This window comes from Caretta caretta, chromosome 14 (genome assembly GCF_965140235.1).
Source record: "Caretta caretta isolate rCarCar2 chromosome 14, rCarCar1.hap1, whole genome shotgun sequence".
NCBI lineage: Eukaryota > Metazoa > Chordata > Testudines > Cheloniidae > Caretta > Caretta caretta.
The window spans coordinates 42,234,765-42,256,167 of record NC_134219.1 but is presented as its reverse complement, the minus strand read 5'-3'; the positions used below and the strand labels follow the sequence as shown (position 1 = coordinate 42,256,167).

Sequence of the window (21,403 nt, the reverse complement as noted above, 5' to 3'; positions counted from 1 at the left end):
CTTCTAGACTGAGCACTGAGTCCCATTGGGTAGATAGAAAGATTAACCTAAATAATCTATACAGAAGCCTGTGGAACCCCATAAGATTGGGTCCCTAATCCATCAACTATTAGAACTCATTTACAATGTGTATGATAATCAAGTTGGGCCATTTCCAGCACAAATCCAGGTTTTCTCATACACATTGTAAGGAGAGTGATCACTTTAGATAAGCTATTACCAGCAGGAGAGTGGGGTGGGAGGAGGTATTGTTTCATGGTCTCTGTGTATATAATGTCTTCTGCAGTTTCCACAGTATGCATCCGATGAAGTGAGCTGTAGCTCACGAAAGCTCATGCTCAAATAAATTGGTTAGTCTCTAAGGTGCCACAAGTCCTCCTTTTCTTTTTGCGAATACAGACTAACAGGGCTGTTACTCTGAAACCTGAAATCATCACTGAAAATGTAAACCACCCAGAGGAGAATGGATGAGGATTGTAGAAAACCCGGAGATGCCAGGGAGAGCTCAAAACTGTCCCAAAGCTGATTTCCAGGAGTCATCAGGTAGGTGAGCTTCTGTCACTTGAGTACTCTCTCCACTGCTCTTAGATATCTCCTACGAGACATTTAGTCTTTGAGTGAATACATAGCTGCAAAATGATCCAGTAATCCCAGATAAATGTATCTGACTCTGAATATAAACTTTGCTTTTGAACTATATATTCCAAATTTTATCTGAGCTATTTTGTTTCCTCCCCTTTCATTGGAATTTAACACCAGACTATTGTGGTTATTCGATGTAAGAATTTTTTGTCTTTCCTCTTTATATTTTATTCAGGAAAACTGGACCTGATCCTGCTCTCAATGCATTCAAAGGGAGTCTGGCTATGAATTAACTTATTGTAGATTTCTGTTTTGAAAAGTAAGTTACAAACGCTTGCAAATCCAACTTTATGGGCAGCCTCTTTCTCTGTTACCTCTGATACCTGATAATTCTGTTTATGGGACTGAATCATTTTGCCTCTGATATGTTGAAAGAAAAGAAATGGGTAAAAAACAAACAAAAACAAAGAATCTTTCTGTCTCACACACAAACACACATGCATCCGATGAAGTGAGCTGTAGCCCATGAAAGCGTATGCTCAAATAAATTTGTTAGTCTCTAAGGTGCCACAAGTCCTCCTTTTCTTTTTGCGAATACAGATTAACACGGCTGCTTCTCTGAAACCTGACAAACACACAGTTTCTCATTCCTTAAAACTTTTTTCTCCATTGACGGAATTACTACCAACTTCTACACCGATCTGAATTTTTAATGTGGATTTTGTAGGGATGGGACAAATTCAGACTCATAAAGGAAACGCATATTCAATTTATTTAAATGGCTGTTCTAACTACATAATATGAAAAAGTTCACTTAATAATGCATTTATTCCTTTCTTATTTCATGTGTCCTCTTTAATGTTTGACTTTAATGATTTCCTGTTAGTCTCAGTGTTATGTTCACTAAGATGAGTTTTCTTTCCTCCTTCTTCCCGTTGTCTAAATCAAGTTACAGTGCAGATGAAGGTTCTCTCATCCTGCCACAGCTCCCAAGCCAGCTCCCTTCTCCCTGGGTTTATCATTTGCTTCCTTACCTGTTCTGTTCACGGGATGGGATCAGGTAGGAATCCGCCCCGTGGCTGCTGTTTCTTAGAGAATTTATTTAGGCTCCTGAAGTGTCTGAACAACATGCTCCACTCAAAGCCCTGGTCTACACTAGGACTTTAGGTCGAATTTAGCAGCGTTAAATCGATTTAAACCTGCACCCGTCCACACAATGAAGCCCTTTATTTCGACTTAAAGGGCTCTTAAAATCGATTTCCTTACTCCACCCCTGACAAGTGGATTAGCGCTTAAATCGACGTTGCCGGCTCGAATTTGGGGTACTGTGGACACAATTCGATGGTATTGGCCTCCGGGAGCTATCCCAGAGTGCTCCATTCTGACCGCTCTGGACAGCACTCTCAACTCAGATGCACTGGCCAGGTAGACAGGAAAAGAACCGCGAACTTTTGAATCTCATTTCCTGTTTGGCCAGCGTGGCAAGCTGCAGGTGACCATGCAGAGCTCATCAGCACAGGTGACCATGATGGAGTCCCAGAATCGCAAAAGAGCTCCAGCATGGACCGAACGGGAGGTACGGGATCTGATCGCTGTTTGGGGAGAGGAATCCGTGCTATCAGAACTCCGTTCCAGTTTTCGAAATGCCAAAGCCTTTCTGAAAATCTCCCAGGGCATGAAGGACAGAGGCCATAACAGGGACCTGAAGCAGTGCCGCGTGAAACTGAAAGAGCTGAGGCAAGCCTACCAGAAAACCAGAGTGGCGAACAGCCGCTCTGGGTCAGAGCCCCAAACATGCCGCTTCTATGATGAGCTGCATGCCATTTTAGGGGGTTCAGCCACCACTACCCCAGCCGTGTTGTTTGACTCCTTCAATGGAGATGGAGGCAATACGGAAGTAGGTTTTGGGGACGAAGAAGATGATGATGATGAGGAGGTTGTAGATAGCTCACAGCAAGCAAGCGGAGAAACCGGTTTTCCCGACAGCCAGGAACTGTTTCTCACCCTGGACCTGGAGCCAGTACCCCCCGAACCCACCCAAGGCTGCCTCCTGGACTCAGCAGGCGGAGAAGGGACCTCTGGTGAGTGTACCTTTTAAAATGCTATACATGGTTTAAAAGCAAGCATGTGAAAGGATTACTTTGCCCTGGCATTTGCGGTTCTCCTAGATGTAGTCCTAAAGCCTTTGCAAAAGGTTTCTGGGGAGGGCAGCCTTATTTCGTCCTTCATGGTAGGACACTTTACCACTCCAGGCCAGTAACACGTACTCGGGAATCACTGTAGAACAAAGCATTGCAGTGTATGTTTGCTGGCATTCAACCAAATCCGTTCTTTATCTCTCTGTGTTATCCTCAGGAGAGTGAGATATAATTCATGGTCACCTGGTTGAAATAGAGTTCACGCCGTGGGAGGAGGCAAAATGCGACCTTGTAACGAAAGCACATGTGCTATGTATGTAATGTTAACAGCAAGGTTTACCCTGAAAGAGTGTAGCGACTGTTTTATAAAATGTGTCTTTTTAAATACCGCTGTCCCTTTTTTTTTCTCCACCAGCTGCATGTGTTTCAATGATCACAGGATCTTCTCCTTCCCAGAGGCTAGTGAAGCTTAGAAAGAAAAAAAAACGCACTCGCGATGAAATGTTCTCCGAGCTCATGCTGTCCTCCCACACTGACAGAGCACAGACGAATGCGTGGAGGCAAATAATGTCAGAGTGCAGGAAAGCACAAAATGACCGGGAGAAGAGGTGGAGGGCTGAAGAGAGTAAGTGGCGGGCTGAAGAGAGTAAGTGGCGGGCTGAAGACAGGGCTGAAGCTCAAATGTGGCGGCAGCGTGATGAGAGGAGGCAGGATTCAATGCTGAGGCTGCTGCAGGACCAAACCAGTATGCTCCAGTGTATGGTTGAGCTGCAGCAAAGGCAGCTGGAGCACAGACTGCCACTGCTGCCCCTCTGTAACCAACCGCCCTCCTCCCCAAGTTCCATAGTCTCCACACCCAGACTCCCAAGAACGCGGTGGGGGGGCCTCCGGCCAACCAGCCACTCCACCACAGAGGATTGCCCAAAAAAAAGAAGGCTGTCATTCAATAAATTTTAAAGTTGTAAACTTTTAAAGTGCTGTGCTTAAAGTGCTGTGTGGCATTTTCCTTCCCTCCTCCACCACCCCTCCTGGGATACCTTGGTCGTCATCTCCCTGTTTGTGTGATGAATGAATAACGAATGCATGACTGTGAAGCAGCAATGACTTTATTGCCTCTGCAAGCAATGATTAAAGGGAGGAGGGGAGGGTGGTTAGCTTACAGGGAAGTAGAGTGAACCAAGGGGCGGGGGGTTTCATCAAGGAGAAACAAACAGAACTTTCACACCGTAGCCTGGCCAGTCATGAAACTGGTTTTCAAAGCTTCTCTGATGCGTACCGCGCCCTCCTGTGCTCTTCTAACCGCCCTGGTGTCTGGCTGCGCGTAACCAGCAGCTAGGCGATTTGCCTCAACCTCCCACCCCGCCATAAACGTCTCCCCCTTACTCTCACAGATATTGTGGAGCACACAGCAAGCAGTAATAACAGTGGGAATATTGGTTTCGCTGAGGTCTAAGCGAGTCAGTAAACTGCGCCAGCGCGCCTTTAAACGTCCAAATGCACATTCTACCACCATTCTGCACTTGTTCAGCCTGTAGTTGAACAGCTCCTGACTACTGTCCAGGCTGCCTGTGTACGGCTTCATGAGCCATGGCATTAAGGGGTAGGCTGGGTCCCCAAGGATACATATAGGCATTTCAACATCCCCAACAGTTATTTTCTGGTCTGGGAATAAAGTCCCTTCCTGCAGCTTTTGAAACAGACCAGAGTTCCTGAAGATGCGAGCATCATGCACCTTTCCCGGCCATCCCACGTTGATGTTGGTGAAACGTCCCTTGTGATCCACCAGAGCTTGCAGCACTATCGAAAAGTACCCTTTGCGGTTTATGTACTCGGCGGCTTGGTGCTCCGGTGCCAAGATAGGGATATGGGTTCCGTCTATAGCCCCACCACAGTTAGGGAATCCCATTGCAGCAAAGCCATCCACTATGACCTGCACATTTCCCAGGGTCACTACCCTTGATATCAGCAGATCTTTGATTGCGTGGGCTACTTGCATCACAGCAGCCCCCACAGTAGATTTGCCCACTCCAAATTGATTCCCAACTGACCGGTAGCTGTCTGGCGTTGCAAGCTTCCACAGGGCTATCGCCACTCGCTTCTCAACTGTGAGGGCTGCTCTCATCTTGGTATTCATGCGCTTCAGGGCAGGGGAAAGCAAGTCACAAAGTTCCATGAAAGTGCCCCTACGCATGCGAAAGTTTCGCAGCCACTGGGAATCGTCCCAGACCTGCAACACTATGCGGTCCCACCAGTCTGTGCTTGTTTCCCGAGCCCAGAATCGGCGTTCCACAGCATGAACCTGCCCCATTAGCACCATGATGCATGCATTGTCAGGGCCCATGCTTTCAGAGAAATCTGTGTCCATGTCCTGATCACTCACGGGACCGCACTGACGTCGCCTCCTCGCCCGGTATCGCGTTGCCATGTTCTGGTGCTGCATATACTGCTGGATAATGCATGTGGTGGTTAATGTGCTCCTAATTGCCAAAGTGAGCTGAGCGGGCTCCATGCTTGCCGTGGTATGGCGTCTGCACAGGTAACTCAGGAAAAAAGGCGCGAAATGATTGTCTGCCCTTGCTTTCACGGGGGGGGGGGGGAGGGAGGGAACGGGGGGATGACGATATGTACCCAGAACCACCCGCGACAATGTTTTAGCCCCATCAGGCATTGGGATCTCAACCCAGAATTCCAATGGGCAGCGGAGACTGCGGGAACTGTGGGATAGCTACCCACAGTGCAACGCTCCGGAAGTCGACGCTTGCCTCGGTACTGTGGAAGCGCTCCGCCGAGTTAATGCACTTAATGCACTTAGAGCATTTTCTGTGGGGACACACACACTCGAATATATAAAACCGATTTCTAAAAAAACGACTTCTATAAATTCGACCTAATTTCGTAGTGTAGACATACCCAAAGTCAATGTAACTACTCCCAGTGTGTAAATGTAACCACGCAGCAAGATCAGCACCTTCATTATCCATTGTTTGCTCTCATTCTGTTGCTGCTGCGGGGTTATTTTATTTGCTCCTGGGATAGGGCTCAGGTCTGTTTCTTCACACGAGTCTCTTGAAAAGGTTGTCAAGGATGCCCAGAGCATTGACTGGACACTTGTTGAAGAGTTTAACAATAACAAGAATAATTCATAAAGTACATAAATTATCTTAGAGGATCTGAGATATCCAGAGATCGGAGCCATAGTTAGAGCCCACATGTGCACAAAAATGTAATAAGAACTAGAATATTTGAGAGAGGCTGGGGACAGGTATTAATACCTGATGGTGTGGGCCCCTGGTGAGGGCCCTACATGACAATTGCACCGCCTCCTCTCTCCACTGTGGAATATCAGAGCTAGTTTTGATTCCACTAGGAGTCTATTTGGGGGAGGGAGCTCAGTGGTTTGAGCATTGGGCTGCTAAACCCAGGGTTGTGAGTTTAATCCATGAGGTGGCCATTTAGGGATCTGGGGCAAAAATTGGGGATTGGTCCCCCTTTGAGCAGGGGGTTGGACTAGATGACCTCCTGAGGTCCCTTCCAACCCTGATATTCTATGTCATGTGACTTTTTTTATTGGGCCTGTTAGTTAATACATATATGTTAGGTGTAGTATACACCACCTTATTATTAGGTATTATATGCACAGTAATTCTCTCTTTACATATGGTGCTGGGAAATTAACGGAATGTATTATGCTCTTCTAACAATTCTGTTCACCCACATCAAATATCCCACCAAACTTTGCTAAAGTTAAGTTAGTGTTCACGATAGAACATCAGAAGCCTATCAAAGCCAAGAGACATGAATGGCATGTCCTAGCAGTGGCTGGGATGTACGTCTGCTCCCACCTGGTTTGGAATGTTCTGTCCGAAACAGCAAGAAGGAACGTACAGAACAAGATTAAGAAGTGGGGGGTTGGATGGGGTGATGGATAAAGTGCTTTTTCACTTGCGAACACCCCTGGTATAAATATAAGTGGTTTTGGTGGTGTATTTTTGAAGCACAATTTCTGTGTAAGATGAGCACACTGCAAGGTAAGGATTGCTTTCCAGAAGGAGGATATGTATGTCTCCTTTTCACAGTGTACTGATTTGTCCTTAGGCAATACATTTGGCAAAGTTTGGTTAATTGGTCTCTTGATCATATGAAGTATTGAACCACAATAGTACAACAATTGCCTAGAGCAATAGGCCTAGATCTCAGGAGCACCTTGGTGGAAGAACACCAGATATGGCCCACCAACCCTCCCCTTGTTCCTGGTGAGGACCAGCAAATCTCATGCCAATGTCAGTAAGCGTGTCAATTTGAGAGCACTTAGAAAAAGGGGCTACTTCAATAGCTTGTCTCAACTATACGCCGAGCACGTCCATTCCCAGTTCTCTGCCTCACCAAGTTCGTTGTTGTTGTTATTGCTGTCCCGGTGCATTTTCCAGCAAAATTCACAGTGATTGGACCCCCTGACCCTGTCGCTGCCATCCTGGGTCAGGAAGCTGTGTTACCCTGTCACCTGTCCCCCCGGATGAGCGCTGCAAACATGGAGGTGAGATGGTTCCGACCTGAATTTTTATCCTTTGTGCACCTGTACCGTGATGGGAAGGATCAGTATGAAGGGCAGATGCCAGAGTATGAGGGAAGGACAGAGCTTTTGAAAGCCGGACTCACAGATGGAAATGTTCCCTTGAGGATTCTCAATATCAGACCCTCTGATGAAGGACAATACCACTGCTTTGTTCAAGATGGTACTTTTTATGAAGAAACCGTATTGGAACTGCGGGTAGCAGGTCAGTAACTTGTGTCAGTTTTAACTGTGTGTGGTCTGCAGGCTTTGTTCTTTCCTATCACACCAGCTGTGACTCCTTACTTGTGAAATATTTTGCAATAACACAGTGTATCTAACTTTCAGCAAACAGCCACTTTCATACTTGGGAAAATATGCTGAAAACTTTCCCAACGTGTTATTAAACACATTTTCAGGATGGGCAAGGCACTTTCTTGCCCAGTCTTGATTGACTCCCAAAGGGGTCTTTAATTAAGAGGGAAAGGCCTTCTGGACACATAAAGCCTTCCAATTGCTCTGCAGTCGTTTCTAGGGTGTGTGGCTAAGGTGGGGCTGCCAGACTTTTATGGCCTTCTTATGGGTTGGTTGTTATGTAGGGGTGTAGTTAAAATCAAATGCAGCCTTATTTGCTGAGACTCTATAGTGGTGACGGTGGTGATGGGGAGCTACATATTAACCACTCTTAGACAAGACTGAGTATTCATTTATCCCTTCATTTATCCAGTATTCATTTATCCCTTCTCCTGACTACCCCCGTGAACAAGTGCTTTCTAGTGTGAGTAAGGGATCCACAAACTGTCCCTCATCCCTTCTGCTTTATAAATTAATTCATGGAATTGACACCTTTATGTGTTTTCCCCTTAGGTCTGGGCTCTGCTCCTCTCATCTCTGTGGAGGGTCACCAGGATGGAGGGATCCGGGTGGTTTGTCGATCAGCTGGCTGGTACCCAGAGCCTGAGGTGCTGTGGAAAGATTTCAATGGGCAGCGTTTACCATCACTCTCTGAAACAAAATCCCGTGGCGATAACAACCTGTTTGAAACAGAAACTGTTCTCATTGTAACAGAACATTCAAACCAAAACTTGTCCTGTTGCATCAGGAACACCGTTCTCAATCAAGACAAGGAATCAGCCGTTTATATAGCAGGTCAGTCACCATCCAAACCCCACACTGAACTCACCACCACCAGAAACCAAACAAAACGTAGGAAGAAAAGAACGGAAACATCTGTGGTGGATATTTCAGAATCCACGTACAAACACAGAAAATAGGAGACTGGTATATTTACGGGATCACAGTTTAGGTAATTTGATTCCCTTAGTTGTGAGTATTCAGAAAATCAAAGTTTGGGATTTCATGTAAATTTAAGGTGAAGTCTGACTTTCCTGATACTAGCCTGCACGCATGTATGCACACACACAAAAATCTTCCAGCATTTTTTAGAAGAAATTTTCACTCAATCCACTGACACAATATGATCCTGCAACCTTAACTTCACCTCAGTGATTTTTTTGAATGTGGTAAGTTTTGTCATGTGGCTTCTTTGTGATCTTGTTGCTGCACCAACTCATTGTTCATTGCTTGTTGTGGGAAACGTCACCTACGTCATGTGATGTTGTTTCTAATGACATTCAGTTGGACTTGTGCTTCTTACATCACTTTGGTCAAGATCCACAAATGGACTCATTTTACCCTCGTGTAGTGGTGCGGTGGTCGTCCCTCCCACTCTGGATTGGAGGGAAGCCACACCGCCTCACTATACCACTGGGATTGCTGCCTAGTCTCAGGGGAAATTAGCAAACTGATGTTAGCATCCCAACCGGTGTAATGGGGCTGAACCCCAAATAGTCCAGGGGTTCCGGCCCTTAGGCAGGAACAGGGCCTCCCTGGAGTGTGTATGTTCTGGCCCTTAGGAAGGGGCCAGAGGAAACCCAGCGGTCTACACATTTTTGTGTAGTGTACACATGGCCATTCTTTCACTCTTGTCTTGCACAAATCCTGCTGGGCACCATTTATGTATTTGTATGAAATAAAAACATCTGACTGTAATCAGCCAAATTAAGACAAGTTCTGGTGTTTTGTTTTTCAGATCTCTTTTTCCCCAGGGTGAATCCCTTGATGGCGACTTTGAGTGTGATCCTGGTGGTTTTGTTTGCTTTCATTGGCCTCACTGTTTATCTCTTTAAAATGAAAGGTAAATATCAGAGGAAGAAATATACTGTAAATAAAGATTTTGTTCTAAGAAATAAATTAGAGCAATTTAGGAATTTAATATTAAAAGAAGGTGTGATCTGCTGACCTTGTCCTGTATAAAGAAGAAGAATGCATGTGAATTTATTGATAGAGGGTGGTGGGGAGGGCTGTGGGGGGGAGAGCGGAAGAGGACTGTGTGTGTAGGGGGTGGGGAGTAGAATAGGAGAGAGGAGAGTCTTGGGCAATAGAACTGAGTCAGAGAATCGGATCATAGCAGATACATCTGTGTTCTGCTTGGTCCTTCATCTCCCTCTGCTGCTAGTTCTCAGGAGATTACCACTGTCTGTCTCTGGTCCCACTTGAGAGAAGGTTCTGCAAAGCCTAGCCTCTCATATTTGTCCTTCAAATCTCTTTTCTGCTAATAAAGTGTAGTGCACCCGGACATTACAGTGAGAGGCCCTGTAGAAATGCCCTTGTGGTAAATCAGTAAAGAAACACATTTCTTCCTCAGTGAGGAAATTAAAAAATCATACCCACTGTCACATAACTCAGGCACAGCTGTCCTTAACCTGCTGAACTTCATCCATAAAGAATATCTGCCTGATTTCCAAATCAATCAGACTTCCTTCCTAATGAATTGTGTACCTATAGGAAGTCGTCTTCAAACACTTTTAATGAAGCAAGGAGATGATATTAATTTACATTTATTTCTGTACTTTTCAGCGAAACTTACTGAAGAAGTTGGTAAGTTTCAATTTCCCTTTTTTCCACAAATACAGACTTTGACCAAGTTACACAATTGCATATACGCTTGTTGGTCTCTCGGATTTATTTTTATTTCTGTGTGTTTGTTGGGTGGGGGAGGGTTAGAATGTGTAACAGGTTGGACCATTTCAGGGCCTGTTTGGATGTTTCCAAAGACCCTTTCCCCTTAAAAGTCCTTTGAATTAGGGGGTTAGGTCAGCATAGCTACGTGTACGAGGAGTGTAAGTTTTCAATGCAAACCAGCCTCAGTCTCAGAGTCTTTGAGAAGAATCTATAGAGATCTGGCTTGTCAATGAAGGTGTGCTGAAATGGGAATTTTCTGCATTATTTTAATGAACTTTTTGTGCCTCAGTTTCCTCTAATGTGACATTGCTATCCATTGGGGTAAAAGGACTGTTTGCTCTCAGGGCAGGCTAGAAGACATAAGTCTGGGTGCTGCTTAGTTGTCTGGGCCTTAGACCACATATCGATGGAGCATCTGAGAAAATAATGGCAAGTCCAGTCACCAGGGAGTGTAGCATCGATCAAGTGAATTCATGACAGAAGTTTAAGAACAGCTGAACCCCATGACAGGATTTATCTTCAGCCGCTCCTCCTGCTGTCAGCTTGTACCCAGGGTCATGCATGGGAGGGAGGGGGGTCAAGCAGAGGCACGGGGCCCCAAATAATCATCGAGGGCACAGAGGTTCTACAACCCCAGGGCTGCAGAGGCAGGGAAGAGTGACCTGCTGCCAGGGCCAGGGCGGAGGCAAGGTAAAGCGAACTCCTGCTGGTGTGGGGGAAAGAGCAAGCTCCTGTGTGGGAGGGAAGAGTGCTCTGCCAAGGTGGGCATAGGGGAAAGAGCAAAGTCCTTCCCTGGCCAGAACAGTGAGGGGAGCGAGCTCCAGGGATGGGTACAGAATGTGCCCCTCCAAAAGGGGTCACATTTAAATTTCTGCACACATCCCTGCTTGTACCTGGTCTGACGGGCCCTTGTGAGTGGCAGAGGGTCACACGTTCTCTTCCTCACAGTGGTTCTGTTGCAGAAATCAGCTCCTCTGAGTTCCAGCAGCCTTTTTGCTGGTTGCGGCCCCCTTCCTGTGACAACCTCTCTCTTTTGAGATCATTTCCTCCAAGTGGAGCAGGCCCTGCAGGAATGAGGCCACTTGAGCCCAGAGGAGTTTTCGTCTTTTCCTGACTGGGATGGGGCTGTGCCCCAGGACAGGGTGTGTTAAACAAGTTTAATAAAATTTGGGGTAAGTCTAAATTAGATAAACTTTCCCTTTTGATGGGGAAGCAATAGAAACAAGGAAGTTGAGTAAAAATAATCACCCAGCCTTAACTTTGTATTGATGATAATGAGAAATAACACATAAGGCAAGAAAAGCTCATAAAAAAATGTATACATATTTCTGTTTATGTTTTAGTGAAACGAGATCTAGAAATTGGTAAGTGTCATTTTCTTCCTTCTGAGAAGAAATTTTTTGTACACAATTGGATCCCCCTATAGGAGCGTGATAGGGTCATCGGTGGGTTATGTGACCTAGTGGTTAGCACACTTAGTGCCCCCTCCCAGTGGGCAGATCTTGCAGTCCTGGCCCTCTTTGAATCAGGAGGGCAGGGAGGTGGGCAGTGGAAGGGGAGCCTGGGCCCACCCACTCTTCTGGGCTCTGAGCCAGGGCCTTAGGAGGGTCAACAATGTCTGGTCCCCAAAGTTGTCTTCCGAGTTGCCCTCCCTGGGTCACTTCCAACCAACTGCTGGTCTCCCCCGGTTCCAATCCAAAATAAGGTGAAAAGAAAAAGAAAAGGCAATGAAACCATCAGCCCTGATGGGGCTAAGTATACGGTCAGTCCTTTGTCAGGAGCCTTCAGGGCAGGTCTGTCCTCCTCCCCAGCCTCTCCCGTCTGAGCTGGGTTGCTCCCTTTCCAGCCCTCTCTCCAATTGAAGCATGCTCTGCAGGGCTGGATGTGCGGGGCTACCTGGGCCCAGTACTGTCCTTTCACCCCGTCAGACGCAGTGTGGGGTTTGTATACTCCCTCGCCCACCCTCCCTCTCAGACCCTGGGCTGGGGTGTCCTGGGGCCAGTTCATGTCCCCACCATCCTGTGAAAAATAAGTCCACGCTTTTACCACCCGAAAGCTGTATGGCTGCATTGAGTGAAGCCACTGAATAATGCCTGGATTATGGCCTGTCATTGAGTGCAGCCAGTGGATTGGTGCACAGTCAGTTACTAGGTGGAAGGGCTAACCCTACAAGTAAGGGCATCAATGGCTCATTTCACCTCCAGGGCCTCCTTCTTGATGACTGATTAGGCTACCTCCTGTGGAAATAGCTTCCTGCTGGGATAGAGAACAGGGTGTTCTTCTTCTCCCAATGCCTGACATGGGTGCAGTGTCCTTAACCTGGTCTGTCAACTGGGCAGCCATGGTAGCAAAGTTTGGGATGAACCGTCAATAGTATCCTGCTAATCCCATAAACCACCGGACTTGCTACTTTGTGAAAGGGAGGGGGCAGCCCACTAAGAATTTTGTACCAAAGGTCGTATCTCCCCCTCCCCCACCCCGCCCCCCACTCCCCTGACATCCTACCCTAGGTAAGTGACTTCTTGGGTGGCCAGCTGACACTTGGTTGGGTTAGCCGTCAAACCCGCCTCTTTGAGAGCCCCAGATACCTCAGGGACATGCTCCATACGCTCCGCCCAGCTCTCCCTGCAGATGATGATATCGTCCGTGTAGGTGGCCGTGTCGGATCCCTGCAGCCGCAGCACTCTGTCCATTGGCTGCTGGAAAGTGGCAGGGGCCCCATGTCGTCCCAAGGGCATGGTTCTAAACTGCTGTACTCCATCATAGGCAGATTGTTTAATTGTTGTGGAGTTGTTTGCTTTTACATTTACCCTTTTTATTTATTTTTGCATTATTAAACCTGGTTTTTTTTTGGTTGCTTACTTGTTTTTTATGATTATTCTCATGGGGGGAGGTAATATGAATTTATAAAATGGGGGAAATGACTAACCTGGATAAGTTTCACGCAAAAAGCTAATTTGATTAACTAGTAAGCAATAGAGTAATTGGGTTTGTTTAGTTTGGAGAAGAGAAGGCTGAGGGGGGACGGGATAACAGTTTTCAAGTACATCAAAGGTTGTTACAAGGAGGAGGGAAGTAGGAACCATGAGGAAGGTTTGGGTTAGACATTAGGAAAAACTTCCTAACTGGCAGAGTAAGTAATAAATGGAATAAAGGAGGATGTGGAATCTCCATGTTTGGAGACTTTTAAGAGCAGGTTAGACAAACACCTGTCGGGGATGGTCTAGATAATATTTAGTCCTGCCACGAGTGCAGGGGATTAGACTTCCAGTCCTAGGATTCTATGATTCTAACAGAATCACAGAGTTTATGAGCAGAAGGGACGACCAGATCATCTAGTCTGACCTCCTTAAGAGGCAGCGGAATAGAAAATATTTCTAAGCCTTATTTATCACATTGATGATAATGAGAAATAAAACATAAGAAAAGGGAAACACCTAACAAACAATTTGTGTATTTCTGCTTCATTTTTAGGCAAACGAAATATAGAAATTGGTAAGTGTCATTATCCTTCCTCTGACAAGAAATTTTTTTGTATGAAATTGGATCCTCATGTGGGAGTTTGTTTAATTGTTGTGGAGTTGTTTGATTTTCATTTGAACATTTACAATTCAGTTGCAACATTTAACCTGTTTTTGTTTGTCTGCGTGTTTGTTTTTTTATTTATTATTATTTTTTGGTTGAGGGAGGTTACAGTAACGTGATAAAATGTGGGAAGGAGGCACTAAATTGGAGAGATTTCACACCAAAATTTAATTTGAAAAACTGATAAACAATAGAGTCACAGAGTTTAAGACCAGAAGGAACCACTTGTCCCTCTCTTGTCTGACGTCCTGAAGAAGAGAAATAAAACCTAAGAAAAGGGAAATGCCTAACAAATGTATATATTATTTCTCTTTAATTTTTAGACCTACGAGATAAAGAAATAAGTAAGTGTCATTCTCCTTCCTCTGACAAGAAACTTTTTGTACCAGTTTGGATCCTCATGTGGAAGTTTGTTTTCAAATGGAACTTTCAAAATTGTTGCAATATGAAATCTTTTATGTTTGTTTGCTTGCTTTTTATTATTACTAGAATTATTTTGGGGGCAGACAGGGGTTTGTTTTGTAATGTAACTTTAATCAATGTGGGGAAAGACTAAACTGAATGAATTTCACAGCAAAAGCTAATATGAAAAATTGATAAGCCATAGAATCATAGAGTCACACAGTTTAAGAACAGAAGAAATGACTGGATCCTCTAATCTGACCTCCTCCAGCGGAGATTGAATAGAAAAAAATATCTCTCAGCCTTAATTTTCATATTGATGAGAAAGCGAAATAAAACATAAGAAAAGGGGAAGTCCTAACAAACAATATGTGTCTGTCGGTTTGATTTTCAGGCAAAAGAGATACAGAAATTGGTAAGTGTCATTATCCTTTCTCTGACAAGAAAATTTTCATACCAAATTGGATCCTCATGTGGGAGCTGGTTTAATTGTGGTGGGGTTGTGTGCTTTTAAATTTAACTTTTACAATTTTGTTGCAATATTAAACTTTTTTTTTGTTTGCTTACTTGCTTTTTATTATTATTCTTTTGTGGGGGGTATTGTAACGTAACAAAATGTAGGGAAAGACTAAACTGGATAAATTTCTTGCAAAAAGTTAATATGAGAAATTGATGATCAGTAGAGTCATAGAGTAACAGAGTTTAAGACCAGAAGGGACCACTGGGTCCTCTAGTCTGACATTTTGAGGATGAGTTTGATGTCTTTCAGCCTTCACAGTCATATTGGTGATAAAGAAAACTGAAAAATAAGAAAAGGGAAATGCTGAACAAAAATATGTATTTATTTCTGTTTAATTTTTAGACCTACGAGATAAAGAAATAAGTAAGTATCATTGTCCTTGCTCTGACAAGAACGTTTTTAAATGTAACTTTTAAAGTTCTTGCAATATGAAACCTTTTGTTTGTTTGCTTGTTGCTTTATTATGAATGATTTATTATTAATTATTATTATTTTCTTCTTCTTCTTCTTCTTTTGGGGGAGGATGGTGGGTTGTTTTGGAATGTAACTCTATACTATCTGGGGAAAGACTAAAGTGGATAAATTTCACACCAATGAAAAACTGAGAAGGAATTAATTATAGAGTCACAGAGTTTAAAACCAGAAAGGGCCACTGGATCCTCTCACCTTACTGTCCTGAAGAGGAGGTTGAATAGAAACAATCTCTCAGCCTTAACATTAGTATTGATGATAAAGAGAAATAAAATATAAGTAAAGGGACACTTCTAACAAACAATATGTGTATTTCTGTTTAATTTTTAGACAAACGAGAAAAAAGAAATTGGTAAGTGTCATTGTCCTTCCTCAGACAAGCATTTATTTATTTTTGGTATCAAATTGGATCCTCATGTGGGAGCTTGTTTCATTGTTGTAGAGTTGTTCAATTTTAAATTTAACGTTTACGCTTTTGTTGCAATATGACATCTTTTGGTTTCTCTCCTTTCTTTTTATTATTATTCTGGGAAGGGTTACTGTAATTCTGTAAAATATGGGGTAATGGTAAATTGGAGAGATTTCACACCAAAAGCTATTTTGAAAAACTGATAATAGAGTCACATAGAGTCACAGAGTTTAAGACCAGAAGGGACCACTGGGCCCTCTAGTCTGACATTTTGAGGATGAGTTTGATGTCTTTCAGCCTTCACTGTCATATTGGTGATAAAGAAAGCTAAAAAATAAGAAAAGGGAAATGCCGAACAAAAATATGTATTTATTTCTGTTTAATTTTTAGCCATACGAGATAAAGAAATAAGTAAGTATCATTGTCCTTGCTCTGACAAGAAAGTTTTTGTAACAAAATTTGATCTTTGTGTGGCAGTTTGTTTAATTGTGGTGGAGATGTTTGCTTTTAAATTTAATTTTTAAAGTTGTTGCCATTGGAAACCCTTTTTTGTTTGTTTGCTTTTTTACTGTCATTCCTTTGGGGGATGTGGGTGGTTGCTTTTTCATGTAACTTTATAAAATATGGGGAAAGACTAAACTGGATGAATTTCACACCAAAAGCTAATTTGACAAATTGGTAAGCAATACAGTAGTAAAGTGGGTAGTGGCCAAAAAAATATGGCCCGGGAGGAATTGTCAGAAGGCTCTGGTGAACTATCAGCCCCTGAGATGATTAACCTCCCTCCACACTGCAAAGTGTGGGACGTAACCAACCTGAATTAAAGTGGACCCTGGGCAATAGCCTGTACCCAAAGTCTTGCCAGCTAGCCTGGGTGTAAAACACCACCAAACTTGAGTCAGAGTTTTTGGGCTTGCACAAGTAACAGTTTGGGGAAGCAGACAAGTAAGATCCTGGGCTAACTCTGCAGTGAAGATCCACCCTGGGAGAGAGACCTAATGGAGGTTCTGATGCTTTACATTTTAGTATATGTCTGGAAGAACTTTCTTTTTCCATCAGTCATTAGTATGTACAATATTGAATCATGCAATACGTGTTCAGATCCGCTCTCATCTCTAATTATGTGGCTGGTTTTAGGGTGGAGAAGATCTGTGGCACCTACAGAAGAAGGTAATTTAAGATCATATTTTATCAATGTCCAAATATCTGTTCCCATGAGGCAATGTGCCCCTTTTTTCCTCGAATGTGGGGGTTGATGTGATCGTTCAGGGCAGACCTCCCCAGCACCCTGCATTTCACTGCGCATCATGAGGCAGGGTTTGTGCCTATGTCCTACCACACCATACTGAATCGACATCATATCGCATCTACTCTTCCTTCCCCTCCACTGCCAGCATGTGCGCTGCACCCTGCAGAGATCTGTGACCGCAGCTCCTACTCATTGTACAGATCCAGTCCACAGCCACTTCTCCAGGGGGAGTTTGTTTAATCTTCCTGTGCTGATGGCTGATCTCCAGTGTCTCCCTGTTTCTTCCTTCATCTTTTTCCCATTGAAGAAAGCCAGGAGCTCTGCAGTGACCCCACACTGACGGGGTGAGCAGGGACTGTGTCTGTGTGAGACCCTTGCTCCAGCCTCAAGCCTTGATCACAGAGAAGGGTTCCCTTGGATCCATTATAAAGATGTAGGAAGCTCCTGTGATCAGAACTGTGAGCTTGTCTCTTTTCTCTTCTCTCCATCCATCGTGACCCAGGTATGCTCCTGTCTCTGGTAAACAGGACGTCACTTCAGTCTCCACATCACTGGCATGACCCTCTCCTTATTTCCACCTGCCACCTGTTCCACACATCCTCCTAGTGGCGGATTAGCCACTGGGCTAACAGGGCCTGTGCCCAGGGGCCCCAGCCAATTGGGCGGCCCCAGAAAAATGGACGCCTCTGGGCCCCAACCTGTTCTGCCTGCCCAACAGTCCTGCCAAGGAGCAGGGTCAGAGCTCAAGGGCTTGCCCCACTCCACCCACCTGGCACTTCAGCCGGGGAGTGAAGTTGGGGGTGCAGGGGCTTGCCCTGCTATCCGGCTGGAGCGCCAGGTGGGTGGAGTGTGGCAAGCCCCTGTGCCCTGACCCCATTTCCCTGGAAGAAGCGCAGGGGGGAATGGCGGACTTCAGGGAGAAGAGGTCGGGAGAAGCCCCCACTTGCTCTGGCCCAGGGCCTCACAAAACCCTAGTTTGCCCCTGCTCCCCCCACACGCATTGCTTCTGCCTCGTTCCACCATGAACCCCCTTCAGTGGTGCTGACCCCTCCCTCCCCCAGGCTACTGGACCTTTGTGCTGTGATTGCTGCTGAGCAGCGACATTCTGGGCAGGTTCAGTCCTGGTACCGTGTGGCCTGTTGCTGTCCGAGCTGTGACATTTCAGAGCAGGCCGGGTGCAGTGGGGAGGCCCCACAGCAAAGTCCAGCACAGGGGGAGCTGGGCCACAGTGAGATTGAAGGTGGGGTGCGGGGAGGCTCTGCCAATGTTCACTGAGTTGTACCATCTGCTGGGGCTGCCAGAGTCTCTTGTCCCCTCCCTGGGGAGAGGTGGGCGCAGGAGGGGAAAGATCCTTTCACTCCATCACGGACCCGTCTCTGCATTGGGGAGGGAGCTTCCCTCTGGGGTTTAAAGCTGGTTCTTGCCTCCTCTGTTCCCTCCTCAATAAAAACTTCTGACACCTTCCTGGCTGTGTCTCTGCCGCTGGGAATGGAGCAGCCCCAGCAGAGGGAGCTGGCAGCTGAAGAGAAAAAGACTGAGGAAGTGCAGTGACATCCCTGCTCAGTCTTAGGAGCCCAGGACAGAGGCAGCTCCCTGGGATCCAGGCCTGTCCCAGCCAGAATAGGGCTGCTGGGGAGTGTGAGAAATGGTCCCAGCCTCCCCCAGGGCTGAGCTCTGCCCCTCACGCTCTGATTCTCTCTCTTCCTAGTGAATGTGACGCTGGATCCAGACACGGCTCAGTCCCAACTCGTCCTGCCTGAGGATGGGAAAAGTGTGAGATGGGGAGACACATGGCAGAATCTGCCCGACAACCCTGAGAGATTTGATTCTCGGGCCTGTGTGCTGGGCTGTGAGGGATTCACCGCAGAGACACATTGCTGGGAGGTGGAGGTGGGGGATGGGGAACTCTGGGCTGTGGGGGTGGCCAGAGAGTCTGTGAGGAGGAAGGGATGGATCAGCCTTAGCCCTGAGCAGGGGATCTGGGCTGTGGGGCAGTGCGGGGGGCAGTTCCGGGCTCTCACCTCCCCTGAGGCCCCTCTGCCCCTGAGCCAGGTCCCCAGCAGGATCCGGGTTTGTCTGGACTGTGACCGGTGGCAGGTGACATTTAGTGATGCTGGTGATGGGGCCCCGATCTTCACTTTCCCACCAGGCTCCATCCCTCGGGAGAGAATCCGACCCTGGTTCTGGTTGGGGGTGGGGGGATCAAGGCTCAGCTTATGTCCCTGAGACAGCGGGTGGAATATCCCACTGGGGGCCCCAAAATCAGCCTTTCTATCCTCGCATGCCCTAGTCTTTATGACCGTAGAGGACTTCTGGCTACCCAACCCTCTGGCTCCTCATCTCTATGACCCCTAGAATCTCCTCCCTGCCCTCCCTGCAGCCTCAGGGACGGGAGGGGGAGGAAGAAGAGCCCCTTGGAGCTGCCAGAGGGCCCTGAGAGGCAGATGTGGGGGCTGGGCAGGAGGTAGAATGAACAATCGGGTTGGGGACAGGCAGAGGTGAGGGTGGTACAGAATTAATCAATCAGGGTTTTGGGAGAAGCTGGAAGCTCTGCAGCAGCAGGGAGCGTTTTGTACAGATCTGTGTCCTTAGATCTCATTGGGGCAGCAGGAGGAGAAGGGATAAAATCAGGGGAAAGAATGGAGCAGCCAAGGGGGATGATCTGTGGGAGGGAGGAGAGGAGAGTGGGAGAGGAAAATAAACAGGTATCACAAGTGAGGGCTAGAAAAATGCTGAGTAGAAAAAGAGACAATGAAGGAACAGGGAGAAGGAAAGGGAATGTGAGAGGGACACCTACAAGATCTCTATCAAGCTTTTTTACAACTACAATACCCACCTGCGGAAGTGAAGAAACAGATTGATAGAGCCAGAAGAGTTCCCAGAAGTCACCTACAACAGGACAGGCCTAACAAAGAAAATAACAGAACGCCACTAGCCGTCACCTTCAGCCCCCAACTAAAACCCCTCCAACGCATTATTAAGGATCTACAACCTATCCTGAAGGATGACCCAACACTCTCACAAATCTTGGGAGACAGGCCAGTCCTTGCCTACAGACAGCCCCGCAACCTGAAGCAAATACTCACCAACAACCACATACCACACAACAGAACCACTAACCCAGGAACTTATCCTTGCAACAAAGCCCGTTGCCAACTGTGCCCACATATCTATTCAGGGGACACCATCACAGGGCCTAATAACATCAGCCACACTATCAGAGGCTCGTTCACCTGCACATGCACCAATGTGATATATGCCATCATGTGCCAGCAATGCCCCTCTGCCATGTACATTGGTCAAACTGGACAGTCTCTACGTAAAAGAATAAATGGATACAAATCAGATGTCAAGAATTATAACATTCAAAAACCAGTCGGAGAACACTTCAATCTCTCTGGTTACGCAATCATCGACATGAAGGTCACTATCTTACAACAAAAAAACTTAAAATCCAGACTCCAGCGAGAAACTGCTGAATTGGAATTCATTTGCAAATTGGATACTATTAATTTAGGCTTAAATAAAGACTGGGAGTGGCTAAGTCATTATGCAAGGTAGCCTATTTCCCCTTGTTTTTTCCTACCCTCCCCCCCAGATGTTCTGGTTAAACTTGGATTTAAACTTGGAGAGTGGTCAGTTTGGATGAGCTATTGCCAGCAGGAGAGTGAGTTTATGTGTGTGTGTGTGTGTGTGTGTGTGTGTGTGTGTGTGTGTGTGTGTTCCGGGGGGGGGGGGGGTGTTGAGAAAGCCTGGATCTGTGCTGGAAATGACCCACCTTGATTACCATGCAGATTGTAGGGAGAGTGGTCACTTTGGATGAGCTATTACCAGCAGGAGAGTGAGTTTGTGTGTGTATGGGGGTGGGGGGGTGAGAAAACCTGGATCTATGCTGGAAATGGCCCACCTTGATTATCATGCACATTGTAAGGAGAGTGGTCACTTTGGATAAGCGATTACCAGCAGGAGATTGAGTTTGTGTGTGTGGTTTTTGGAGGGGGGTGAGGGGGTGAGAGAACCTGGATTTGTGCAGGAAATGGCCCACCTTGATTATCATACACATTGTGAAGAGAGTGGTCACTTTGGATGGGCTATTACCAGCGGGGGGGGGGGGGGAATTGTTGAATTCGTCATTTCTTTGTTTTGCTGAATTTTATTCAAGAGCAGTGGGTCCAAGACTGTTCTTGGGAGAGATCTGTAACTTCCTCTATTTTGAATACAGAAAATTTCCTGCACCAAACCCAGCGGCCATCAGTCTAGTTTTCTGCCTCTGCTGACATGGCAGTTTCCCACTCTTGGCCCCATGTCCGCCACCAGCCTCAGCCCCTTGACCCCTGTCTGTGTCCCTGCACTCCTGGAGACACAGCCCTGGTCCCAGCCCCAGCTCTGAGGGGAGGGGGTGGAGGCCATGGAGAGAGGTAAGGGGGGCATGAGGTGAAAAGTGTGGGGGCAGTTTCACTGGCTTTCAGCACCC

The 21,403-nt window shown here is 46.2% G+C and overlaps 1 protein-coding gene and 1 pseudogene across 1 annotated transcript; both read left to right on the top strand.

Annotated features, from left to right (window-relative positions):
* Positions 1-21,403, top strand: part of LOC142069256 (zinc finger protein RFP-like) — a 137,270-nt pseudogene that overhangs the window by 6,240 nt on the left and 109,627 nt on the right.
* LOC142068407 (butyrophilin subfamily 1 member A1-like) lies at positions 6,733-20,480 on the top strand. The gene is made up of 13 exons (XM_075119701.1): positions 6,733-6,748; positions 7,076-7,495; positions 8,137-8,418; positions 9,362-9,466; positions 10,189-10,213; positions 13,590-13,606; positions 13,768-13,788; positions 14,202-14,222; positions 14,675-14,701; positions 15,143-15,163; positions 16,071-16,091; positions 16,818-16,850; positions 18,638-20,480. The coding sequence occupies exons 1-13, from the start codon at positions 6,733-6,735 to the stop codon at positions 19,153-19,155; spliced, it is 1,527 nt and encodes a 508-aa protein (XP_074975802.1). The 3' UTR covers positions 19,156-20,480.